The sequence below is a fragment of the Homalodisca vitripennis genome, chromosome 8, assembly GCF_021130785.1.
Source record: "Homalodisca vitripennis isolate AUS2020 chromosome 8, UT_GWSS_2.1, whole genome shotgun sequence".
NCBI lineage: Eukaryota > Metazoa > Arthropoda > Insecta > Hemiptera > Cicadellidae > Homalodisca > Homalodisca vitripennis.
The window spans coordinates 93,697,831-93,711,739 of record NC_060214.1 but is presented as its reverse complement, the minus strand read 5'-3'; the positions used below and the strand labels follow the sequence as shown (position 1 = coordinate 93,711,739).

Here is a 13,909-nt window from a genome sequence, read left to right as displayed (position 1 = left end):
TGAACTTAGAACGTTATAAAACGATGTAGTTGAGTAACAGAACTAACATTATGCCCCCAACGCTAATTTTTCATTTACGGATAATTATAATGAATTACAATTGGTTACTAACTAAAAAAAAGGGTACTTACGTATTATATCTACCACACCCCTACATTTCTCCAAACACAAAAATTCAACAAAAACAAACATTACTAAACTCTTTATTGAAAAAACACACAAAACTTGCTTTTATTCTTGATCACATTCCGCCACCCAAAATGCGAGCGCCTCCGGCCATCAGCACGGGGCAGCACCGAAGGTTAAATTTAATTATATATACCTTAATTAAATTTGTGTAAATGGCAATAGCCAAATTTAATTTCAATAAACATAAAATCACAAAAAGTACTTGCTGTTTTATATATATATATATATATATATATATATATATATACACAACTCTGATCATTACATAACGACTGGAAGTGGAAAAATAATTGTTTAATTTACACAAAAATTGCATTTATTCATAATGATACATACATTATATACAAGTAGTCTAACTTTAAACAGAAATCTACTCTATGAATTAGTACTTAGAAAACTACAGCATTTAATTTCTTATGCACCTAACTCACTCAAGGGTTAAATATATTGGAGTGATCTTACAAAAAGTGATTTGGAAGGAAGACTAAATATTTAGACGGAAGGATATATTTAATAATATGATGACAATCTTTGTTAAAACAATCAAAATATAATACAGGTTTGGAAGATTAACTTTTCTGAAACGGTATTGGAGGTTATAACAATCCAGCAATGATATTACGATTCAGAGCAATACGAATACATGTATATGTATACTTCTATTACATTCTTTACCAATTGAGCTGAACCCTCATTCAGTTGCACAGTAAAATAAAAATTATTTAAGTTACATACTTTTTTGTAATATTGAAGTTTTGTGCTGAAGCCGAAATACACTTACATAATGATTTTCTGAAGGAATGATGTACAATGGTTCTATTTATAGTTGAACTGTAATGAAGGAAAAATTTTTATAAATTTGAGTACTGCAACTGACAAGGATTGATAAATGCTCATTTAAATAAAGCTGGATATACAAAAAGTTTTGTTAAACCTACCAAGATACCTTTATATAATTACATATGATTAAGTAAAAATAATACTTAATTAAATAAATCACTCATAGAAATAAACACATTATTACAATGTATGAGTATATGTTACACAAATGCAAAAATACTGAAATGTTCGTTTTCACGCTAATAATATAATTTTCCAAAAATAGTTTAATTTTCATCTGAATGAACTACTACACTTCTTATTCATAGGGTTACCACACGAGTAAATGCAGGTTAATGATTTGAACATCAGCAGTTTTTTTATAGTTCAAGTAAAATATTTATTCTTAATCAAGAAGTAGGACTTCAAACTTTACATAAACTCACATACATGTGCATGAGAAAATAGACGGGGAGTTTTAACATGTTTTAAGAGAGGAAAAAGATATATTACGAAAAATCATATGTTTTCTTTAACAAATGACTTTTGTTGCTACACTCACATGATTGCCTCGAGTTGTTTTGTTTTCACACATGTTATTATAAGTTATGCTGCATAGTTTGGCAACGTAAATTTCATTCTAAGACCACTGTTAGAGGGTTAATAATTGTCACAGTCTAACATAATTACAGTTCCATACCTACACTGAGGCTACGTGCTGCACATGTCCAACCAGACTTCATCACTACTATTACAGTATATTATCAGCTGTTGTCATAGGTCAATCATGCTCTAACACGTACACTGTTACATAGCTCACCAATGACTCATTGTACACTTCAGTTGAGAACCCCACCGGATTTCGCCAGACTGTTCTATTTTGCAGAACTTATTTCAACAGTTTTTTACTGATCTAATTGGATTGTCTGGGCTGTCCATTATCTACAACATTACTGCACCATCCTCTGAGCTGCAAGATAGATCTTAACTTTTTTCAAGTTTTGGAACTTTGTTCAATAATTCAATACTGGACTCATGCCACAAAGTTATCGTGGCATGAGTTGAGTACCTGTGTATAATTATAAAATTATACACAGGCACAGACTTGATAATTCCCGAACAATTATAGGTAAAGCAATAAAATTTGGTACACCATTACTGCACCTATAAATCTACTTTTTGAAGTAACTACCATTTTTTGCCATGTGAGGGGGATGACCCGAAAGGAGTTAGAAGGAAATCTTAAATTAGAGTATTAGGTATATCAAATTAAAGGTCTCTATTAGTAGGGTAAAATGCTGCAAATCCGACCTGAAAAGGTTCACTTTAAAAAATTACACTGGTTTAAAGTTTGAAACATTTACAATGTAGGTTCCATTCTAGATGGTTAAATATTTTTGTTTTGACTAAAGTTGTGACAATTAAAGTTAGTAAACGAATACTGGACTTAAGAAATAGTTTTTAAGGTAGTTGGTGACTCTTCACATCCAATGGTGGATGGTCTACAAGGAGTTCAGCCAAAAAAATTTACGTAAGCATAGCTCAAGATGTGCATTGTTTTAAAGTGTAATGTAAAATGTACATTGAGTAAAGTCCAAAAGCCGACTTAAAAATAAGAAATTTACATTATAATAACTGATACCTGGATTTTCACATTATCATTCATCTCTGCTAAACAACCCTTTACATTTTACATTACATTTTAAAATAATGTACATTATAAAAATTTAAACTTGGGCTATGCTTAAGTTAAAATTTTTTGCTCAACTCTTTGTAGACCATCTTCGATTAGATGTGAGGAGTCAATAATGACAAACTATTTTGTAAGTCCAATATTCATTTACTAAGTTTAACTTTCACAACTTAAGCCAAAACAAAAATATTAAACCATCTAGAAAAGGACCTAAAATTTAAAGGTTTTAAACTTTAAACGCGCATAATTCTTTAAAGAGTGAATCTTTTTAGGTCAGATTTGCGGCATTGTACTCTACTACCTTTAATTTGGTGTACTACTTGACCTATGCTCTAATTAAAATTTCCTTCCGACTCCTTGCAGGAGATCCCGCTGACATAACAACAAATTTTAAGTTACTTCAAAAAGTAGATTTATAGGTGTAGTAATGATGTACCAAGTTTTATTGCTTTCCCTGTAATCGTCTGGGAATTGTCAAGCCCGTGCAGGACTTCTTTACATATATTATATTTTTTAAGAATAGGCTCAATACCTAGTAGTGTCATGGAAGACAGAAAGTACAATTTTATTTTAATTAGTTAGTATAAAACACACAGCAACATTACAGGGTCTTCGGAAAAGAATGCCGGGATTTAAAACAGCCATTACTTAAAAATTTTTTTTTAAATACACATTTTGCCTTATGCACAAATTATTTTTATGTTATGAATTTGTAAAATATCTTTAATAAATTAAAGTCTGAATGCGTATGGGTTAGTTGTTAGAGTTTGCAAGTTATTTATATTAAAAATTGTCAAAATAGACATCGAGCTCATCTGTTTTTTTAGTAATTTTGAAATATCAATAAATGCACACTCACCAACAACAACGTAAACAAACTCAACATAACGTTAGATAGCTATCTAGTGTCAGTTGCAACCTAAACAAGCATTGCGGTTGTTAGACATGAAAGTAAGTGCAGCCAACAGCACAAATTTTACTTTCTCACAGAGGTTTAGATTAAACCATTCTCAGTCTAGACATACCATTTGGATGGTCATAAAATAGTTAATATCATTAATGACTATAATAATAACACACTTTTATTTAATAATGCCTCTACAGTAATTTTCCAATCGCCACGACAGAAACGTAGCATAGTAGGGTAACCGGCAAACAATATGGGGTACTTCTAAGAACAATGGAATCATGAAAAAACTTGATTTCAAATGAAGTAATGCAACTGCTTACTGTTAGACTGTGTCATTAGTGCAAGTAAAGACTTTTTTACGTTAAAAAATTAACAAAACTACCTAAAACAGGATGTACTTAGTCAACTATGGAAAACATCAATTTCAAGTGGTTCGGAAAGAATGGAAACATCACACATAAATACTTAACACTCACATTACATTCAATTCTAACTACTATAATACAAAACTCACATTTTTATTCAATACAGAAATGATATCGAAAACTGCTAGATTTATATCTGATTCTATTAATAAATGGAACCATCTATTTAGTTCTAATCATTTTTATTCAACCATTAAGTTGAAAATCCACTTAATTTTTACAATGAGTAGTATACAAAATCTGTGACTTAGTGATATAAAAATGAACTGAGTCTTATAAGATAACATTTTTTCAATTTTTACTTTATATAAGATACAAATCTAAACTAACATCAATCCAAGCCTATCCGGATGTTTAAATATAACAAATAATGCTGTTACAATTACATGAGATGGATAAGTCTCACAATTGTTAGAAAAAATATTCACATACAAAGGACAGGTGTAAACGGACTATTGTAAAAAAATATATGTTGCTCCAGATCATCAGCTGTAAATATTGGAAACACCTATTTTCTCATTTTTTGGAAGAATGTAAAATGCTCATAGCAGCTTGAGGAAAACAGGATCAAGGAAGCAGTTATGGTTTTCCGAATGTCCATTTTAATTTTTATGGTAATTTGCAAAAAGCTTGTTACACTTTTCAGAAAGTGTGTTCACAGATTAAAATTTTATACTATCTCTTTTTCTAATGACTATACCTTAACTACATAAAATAAATTAAACTAAAACTAAGCGAGTGAAGAAAGTTTTCAATTTTAATTCAGTTAAGTATTTCATTCATACTATTGTTTAATTTATACTGCATTACAATTAACTACCAAACATTATTCCTTCTAAGAGGAGAAAATAACATCCATATTAGCTAATAAAACCATTATTTTATTAATCAACATCAGACAACAAATTTCAGAGACTAGTAAAAAGCAATTAAAAATAAACTTGCATTTGAGCAATCATATTAGTTAAGACTACATTTTATGTGGAATGTGAGAACTTAAAGCTAACTGAACACTTCCTAACTAAACTAAACCTAATGCTTTAAAAGCTGTAACTAAGGAAGGACTAGTCATACTTAGGAAAAATGATGCAGTCTTAACTTTGTACATGTGATGCTTTTTACTCACAAACAATCATATAATTAAACAAATTCTTATCGTCGGTGGTCGAACAAATCCATAATCTTGATATAGTTACATTTGCATTATTTTTCGTCACTTACAAAATTAAATTAAATTTGTAACAGGTGAATAGAAAATAGATATGCTCTTATAATCGGAGGAACTGGTTGTTGACTAAAAATTACAGTTGACTTGAGCTCATACAATAAATTTAACCCTTTAAGGACAATGACTTTTTTAATGTTTTGTGTTACATATTTTTGATGAAGTGATTACATTTTCTGAAGGGTGTCCTGAAGAAGAGAAGGTAAAAATAGGAAAAATGTAAATGTTTTATAAATACATTATAAGTATAGTATTACAAAGGATACACATATAACTTTTTATCCTATTACTAGCATTCACTATAAAAATACATTATTACATTATTTAATAATAATTGATTAGGTACCAAATTTAAAATATATACATAAACTTAATTATACTATAATTTTGTTTTAGTTGTTTTGTTTACCGTTAATATACTGTAAGAACATAACTTAACATAATTTACGTAATAAACATAATTTTCTGTACGAAACAATATTTTACAGTTTCTTACTTTATTTTCTATTGAGTACAACATTTTATGTTGATTAGTTGGTAAACAAGGATTAAAAAAAACACAAAATTACACAAGATACACAACACAATTGCCTGTATGAGGACACAGCTGGAGTGACGTTATGCGACAAATGTTACGTGGTGTGAAAAAGATGTAGATTATTTAACTGGTTCAATATGACTACATAAATATTTTTAGAAAGGTCATAGGAAATTCGTTAGTATAGAAAATCATGATTCTGCAATGTTTCACAACTCATAAACATTATAACAAAAAGCAAGCTATGACTATACCGCTTGTCTCTTTCGGCAAGACTAGTCCGCATCGTATTCTTTGACAACAAACTTTGCAGGCTACAAATAGCCTGCTCATCCTAAAAAGGTTAATTCTATTTTTTAACACTCTGGATTTTATGAAACAAAGTATGAATACAAAATAAAATTCCAGTCATTTTTTCAAAGCGGATATGCCAACAGGATTAAAAAAAAACAGTGCACTTCATTTGCATAACCAAATTGGTCTTTTTCAAGGTGCAAACATGTGGGCCTATTATTGAAAAGGAACTTTGTCTGAATTATGTCTATACTTGTTTATTACATGCAAAGTACAACATTTAAGCTGAAAGAAAAATATCTTTAGATGACATACAAGCCACGTTTCCATGTTTCCTTAAATCAGCTGCCCAAAAAGTCTTTAAAGGCTCTTTTCTTTTTTTGCCTCAAATAAATTACAAAAATGTACATTTCTAATATTTTATTCCAGTACTAAACAAAGCTGTTTTTTTGCAGTTTAATCAAATAACTTTCATTTGATGTTTCATAAATATTTTTCAGACCCAATCATCTCTCTCTAATTATTTGATAAAGTTATACATTAAAGCATTTATTGAGGATATTTCAAGGACAACTTTCTCACTAAAGATTAAACAGAATCAGCTGACATATGTATGTAGTAATATTTATACATACAAATATGCACAAGTATGTATATTATGGCTTCAAGGTTTAGACAGATGTACTGGTTTAATTAATGATCATCAAACAAGATCTCAACTAAAATAAAATGAGCCTTATAAATTAAAACACAATTTAATATTTTTATTTTTAATTATGGTTGTATTGATTACCACAAAACAATGATATTATACTATAACTGAGTGTTACAAATGTTTCTTGACAAGTAATTCATTTTCGTCACACGTGTTATCTATAAAAACATAAAAGAACAAATGTTACATGTAACAAAATCAGTATGTAACAAACTATAAATTAAATTAACAATATATTTAGAAAAATCAATTGTTTGGTAAGGATTTTTATAGAGAGTAAATAATTTCTCCCCCCAAGAATTTGAAAAAGATATTAGATGCAGTTTTCCTACATTAAATTGGATTACATTACTTAGATTCTGTCAGGATAAAAGTATATAATGAATATGCTAATGAAAGTTCTGTACCTTGCTAATTCTCATCAATCTTATAATAATACATTATCAGGGTGCCTACCAGTCATGGATTTTACTGAGTAGTTACAGAAGTTACGAAATATGACTTTAAGTCACAGAAATTTTCTGTTTTATGACATGATGATAATTAGTAGTAATGTTTCGAAGCTAAATCTCAAATCCACCAAATATTCAATCAACATTTGGATTCTAGAATGATTGACTGGATTTGAAAATTGAATCTGTGGAGAATCACTAAAATGAAAAATCATAAATAGATAATCTTATTAATGAATTATTTGAGTTTTGTCAATCATATTTTGCTTGCAGTTAGTATTTTCTATAAATTATGTTCGTGCAACGCGCAAATTTACTGCGTATATCTTTGGACGACAGCTGATCGGGATTACACAAATTACCAATTGCAAAAGGTGACTTTCTTGTACTTGGTGTATGAAAACCTGTTGATACCCTAGTTAACAAAATATCCTAGTTTGGTTAGCCATATTTTGCTTGCAGCTCTGTATGTACATGTATAGCGAGTCTGCAGCGTATATTTGCAGATACGCTAACCGTCAGAACTCCTTTCAGTACTTTTCCGATCGCTAAAACGTGTTGTCGTACATCGTGTATAAAAATAGATTACCAAATTATCGTGATTTTGTCAATAATACTTTGCTTTCAGTTTGTATTGGTCTTGATTTTGCCAGAAAATATTTCTGGAACAGGAATGAGACAACAGATGGCAATGGAGAGATTAATGCCGATGAGAGTTTCACATCCAATACTGAACCGAAAACAAATTATTCCACAAAATAAGGAGAACAGCTTTAATAAAACACACAAGCATTAATTAAATCATGAGGGACTAGGAAGCATACACATTATTTTGCTCTACACTAGAAACCATTGTGAAACACAATCTAAAATTTTAATAGGGAAGACAAAAGTCTTTAGATAAAAATTACTTGGACATTCCGGAATATTTTATAACATTAGGCTGAGAGGATGGTATAGACCTACTGTTTTATATTATGACTATTTTGGATTTTTATCTTTGTACAGTAAAGAAGTACTAATTTTGTTTGTACGGTTTTAGTTCAATATCAAAAGGTAATCTTCTTTAAATCTGCCCAAAAAATGTATTTTAACAGTTTTTTTTCGATTGTTCTATTCTAATACTGAGATTAACCTATTCACACAGTTTTTTATACTGTACATATTCCTCTCATGAACAGGCTGCCTTAGTTCTAAATTAATTACTGCAGTTAACAACTAATTATACAGCTTCACTAATATACTAACATAACTCTGCTGACTAAAAGAGTTCTACATGTAAAATTAACTTTTAAATAAATAAACTTCTTTAATAACCAGCAACGTACAATCATTTTGGCAGTAATCGTAACATAGAAATTAAACAAATGCCATTTCATGGTGCAGACATCAATGCGAGTAATCACAGCATTTAAAAAAAATAATAAATCAATAATGTTGCTTCACAGCCAAACATGACTACATCAATTAATAATAATAATACAACAAATTATATCAACTAAATGTACAACATATATCTATAGGTGGAAATATTAAAAAAGAGTTGGTACAGCTCAAAATCATTTAGGGAGTTAAACGAAATATGTACTATGAAAAAGGAGAAAAAGTGTAACAGTTATTAACAATGAAGAAATGTAATGAAACCATTTTACCCTCGTCACTGTACAAATCACATTAGTTAGTTTTTGTACAAAATATACCATTTTCTTCAGGCCCAAGTAGGGTACAAAAGCAAGACATTTTCAGTTACATTTCAAAACAAAATTTTTTAATAATATCAGTTAATGAGATATTATTATTTTAATCTGAAGTGGGAATGATATAGATAAAAATGTTCTTTAATATTATTAGTTCCGATCCAAACACTAGTTGGGACAAGTTTGGTTTTCAGTTAATTTCCAACTAATTTCTTTTTGCAAATGCAATATCAGGAATCTTAAACATTACTACAAAATATAGTTTGAATTTACTAAAGAATATTATTTAAATATTCTATTGACATCCAACAGTTTCTCACAGTGTCCTTGTCTCTTTCAAGTCAATAGTTGTTTATTGGTTAACTGAACTTATAGTTAACTTACAACTTTAAAGAATGACATTCAAAATAAAACCACCAAGATAATTATTTACATTTCAGAGTCGGCTTTGCTGTAATTTACACAGAACTAAAACTTAAGAAATTTGTCTGTGCAAGAAATTCTTCAACTATTTCCACTATAAAGGGTAGCAACAGCCTACAAACAGACTGGAGTAAGAAACATTAATAGGCCTTGTACAGCTCACATCAACTAACACGGACAAAATACGGAAAGTAGGGATGGTCTGAGTCCGAAAAATGCCAGTCCAGTTTTGGTTCATATTTAATATGGGCAATTTGTTCTCAGTTATTTGAGACGGATATTTTTCTGTTTTATTTCACAGTGAATATCAAGCTCAACTGTCTACCATATATTGTTCAATATAAATTAATACGTGAATTTTACTGTAATGGGTCAAACAGTTGTAGCAACTTTTGCTGCAGTTACGAGGTTCAGTTCAGTGTGAACTCTACCTAAAAACATGGAACATTCTTATACAGGTCAGCCATGGTAATACTTTGGCGTGAATGAATAGATATTGCATCTACATTAATCTTGTGGCGATTCACCATAACAAGCATAAAAGAGGCTCTCAAATGGAAAACAACTCATCGATAAAATGCTAGTTTCACCAGAAATTTTTCTAAAATGTCCAAAGAGCATGACACTTTTAATTGATAAAATAGCTGATTCTGTTATTTTTTTTGTAGCCACTGGTGCATAATAGAATCAATATGAATCATAAATGAATTCATGTCTAGTTTGATCATTGTTGAACCATCTCTTTAAACTTCAATTCAAAATCGGTATCGAAACTATAAAAAACATCATGTAAAAGGTGAAGTGGAAGTAAATCATAAAACATTATGCAATTTAAACTATTGTGGATTCATATTGGAATCAGTCCATCCCTACTGAAAAGAATGACAACAATCTGGTAGAATACACAGATCCTGTGAAAAACCACAGGACCCCAAGTTTGTACAGATAGAGAGAGAGAGCCTAACCATTGACCAGATACTGGGGATTGTTGTCCAGGAAATCGCGGAGTCTGGAGGGGTAGTCTGTCATCACTCCAGTGGCACCCAGCTGGAATGCTCTCTCATATTCCTCATCATGGTTGAGAACCCAGATGTAGACCTAAATCCACATAAATCACATGTCAAAAATTAATAATAATTTATTTCACTTGTAAAATATTCCTACATGTAACTTTCTAAAGATAGGGTTTATTACTGTTGCACTTACTCCACAGGCAACACAAAGTTATTGTGGGAGAGAGTGCATAACAGAGAGAGGAGATGGCTTTGTGCAAGAAAGAGGGACTAGGAAGGAGTGAAAACGAATAAAGGTCTAGGAAGTAAACTACAGATTGTTAGTGCAGTGTTTGTGAACAAGTGACAGAATATAGTCGAGTATAGGTCGGGCTTCAGCGCACACTGTTGTATATAGAGCCCGACCTATACTCGGGCTCCGGTATTTAATTCAATACATTTAGGTATTTGGTAAAAAAATCTGGATTAATTGTTTCAAACCATTTCCTATGTTACATTGTTTATATTTATACGTTTTTGTATGACAACTAACAGTTGTGCAGCTGTAAAAATAGTATTTTGAAGTATTGCACATCTGCTTAGTTATGTAACTGATAGACGCGATGCTGAGAGTCTTGTTGTCTGTAGTAGTGTGTTTGTAAACAAAGTTCCACTATTATTGATTAAAGTGATGTGGTAAATGTTGGTTTAGTTTATTTCTGATAGTTTTTGTAGTAATACAGGTTTTTTGTGTAAAATGAGTGACCATTTAGACAAAGAAACGGTGCGTAAGATATGTGATATTCTGTCAGATACTGAGGATTATTCGGATGAGGATGATCCTATTTGTAATGAAAATAAAAGATCGTCTGTGATTCAGTTTGAAAGAATCTTGGACCAAATTTATGATTCTGGATCGGAGGGTGAGTTTCTCGACGATAATGGTCCTGACCCAGATTTTGAGGTTAGGCCTAGTGATGAAGACGTGAGTTATATGCTGAATATAATTATGATAAGCCTTCCATTAATAATAAATGATTACTTTCTTTCTTTTATGTTAATTTTATATCAAAAACACATTTATAGAATATTAGGTGGTTGAAAAATAGACGTTTATACAATGGTACAATTAAAAATTTGTTTTTTTCCATAATTTTGTTTACTTCATAATTTTTTTAGATAATTATTTAATCATAAACAGGCATATTTCCTAAAAGTGTGTTTTCTCCTCTTTAATTTTATGTATAATATGTTATGTTTAAAGAATGTCCTCATAATTTTCAAAATTGTTTAAAATAAAAAAAACGGCCAGTATACTGAGTAAATCCATAGGCCTAGGATTCAATGTGCTAGAAGACATATATGTCTCGTAGTTTTGTATTACGTCTTGCAGATACCTGAATGCCTCGCTCATGGAGGTGGTTGAACAGTGCTCTCCTGATGAGGAGGGTGTCCATGAGGCGCAGAAGGATTGAGGGGAATGGTAGCAGCCCATCTGAATTAGGCTCTTTCTCCAGACGGCTACAAAAGTACAACACACGTCTTACTTACATTCATTTATATTACTGGAAAAAACAAAAATCTAGGTGCAATTCAATTGGATGGGTCAGAAAAATTTAATTTCTGTCTGTCAGCAAATATATCTCAAAAATGAACTTACCTATAGACTTGAAATCATGCAAGACACTTAATTTTTATTTAAGGATCACACAATTCAATTATGGTGGAAGAGATTTTATTTGAACACATGACGTATTAACAAATGTAGCCCAACTACCCTAACACATATGCAATTTTATGGAGACTTGGTATGTATACTTTTATTATTTAAACATTGATGTGAAACCAAATGTAATGAAAAAAATTTAAATATATATTTCAAGAAAGATTTCATCTGTAGACTTTAAATTTTGCATGGTACTTCATTTATATACGGACAAGAATTAATTCTTTAGTGTTGCATGTCCAACCATGTAATTTGGCAAAGTGTCGTTGAAGCCTATCACTCAATAAGCTGACACAATTTTTCTTTTGTTTGCCGGAAGGTATAACAATTTCTTTTTTCTAGAATAGTCTGTTGTTCTATCTATCAATAATGAAATGAGTTACAGACTTCAAATTTGCACTGAACTTCAGTGAAGCCTGTTACATGAATTGTACGAAACATAGTGAGGGGTATTCTTATCTTGTTTCAATGACAGGTGTATCTGATGTGAGAAATTAACAGGACGAGTTGCCATTATCTGAAACGTTTAAAAATAATTAAACTGTAGAAAATCTGTATTATTATTATTATTATTAATGTGCACATTATTGTCAATTCTTGCACTACAACCAACAAGCTTAATTTACTTATTTCTACCAAAGGCCAACAAACAAACAATCAACAACATAAAATAACTAAATTTAAAAATCAAACTATCCAAATTTCATAAAACAAATTAGAAACAAAAATATTGAAGAAAAACAATCTTAATACAACAAATTTATTGGATCGTTTGATTTTTTCAGGAGAGGTAGATTTAAAAAAAAAAAAAAACAGAATTCATGTTCTACAGCCATATATAATAAACTGTATAATAAACAAAAATATAGTACTATAACTTGTCAAACAGTTCCAAATGTTGTAGGTTTCCACTAAATGTTTCAGAACAAAATTTTCATCATCAGGTGATAGAAACAGGAACTTTAATAATTTTATTCCAACTATGCTCATGAGCCACTGGCCTGTACGAGGATCTTATCACACAGAATAAAGGGGATATCCTCCTAGTAAAGGCAACCATGGAAGCCTCGGTGGGGTTGACTCTAAGGCCCATCCTATCACACAAGATTCCCACCATGTTCAGAGCAGCATTTGTCAATTCTGTGACTGTTGAATTTGCCACTCATAAAAATCACAATGTCATCTGAGCACCCCTGTGCAAGACACTACTGTTATTCAAAGACATGAGCAGGTCGTCCACAACTAGGCTCCCAATCCATACAAAACGCATTTATGTAGGACGATTCCGGACAGACCAGTCGAGACTGGTAATGCCTGACCTACTGTGTGGCACAGAGGGCAACCGTCACCTCAGAGTGCACAATCGAGGCACTAGTCTAGATCCTGGAGTTTAGTTTACAGCAGGGCCACCTCATGCAGTACCATTAACAAGCGTTCATCCATTGGTTTGATTCGGATCCCCCATTGGTCTTGAGTGGCACTAGACAGTGTCACCCCTGATGAGGTACTTTCCAGTTCATTGGGGATCACCTGAACTAAGGTTAGACCATCCCCTAGTCCCGAAATACAGACCTTACTTTCTGGATGACTTCTTGTATATTCGCTTGAACTCTAAGTCTGACATCTAGATTTCATCAATAGACATTTTCATCAAATTAATTTTTCAATGATAGTTCTTTTCACTTCGGTCATGATGTACAAACAGCAGCATCCCTAATTCTGCAGAAGTAATATCTACTAATGAATTTGTTGCAGCAATTCTCTTTTTTTTTACTTTTTTGTCAAAATCAAAAAAAACATTACATTCTATA

At 31.1% G+C, this 13,909-nt stretch overlaps 1 protein-coding gene across 2 annotated transcripts in view; it reads right to left on the bottom strand.

The window, feature by feature from the left end:
• Positions 1-487: 487 nt before the first annotated feature.
• The window catches only part of LOC124367757 (lysophospholipase D GDPD1-like), a 47,892-nt gene continuing 34,470 nt past the window's right edge, over positions 488-13,909 (bottom strand). For both annotated transcript variants that reach the window (XM_046824846.1, XM_046824847.1), the window contains 3 exons: positions 11,770-11,893; positions 10,346-10,478; positions 488-6,966 (listed from right to left, as the gene is read on the bottom strand). In XM_046824846.1, coding sequence (XP_046680802.1) covers positions 6,920-6,966; positions 10,346-10,478; positions 11,770-11,893 — 304 coding nt within the window. In that variant the 3' untranslated portion in view covers positions 488-6,919. The remainder of the gene's footprint in view (positions 6,967-10,345; positions 10,479-11,769; positions 11,894-13,909) is intronic.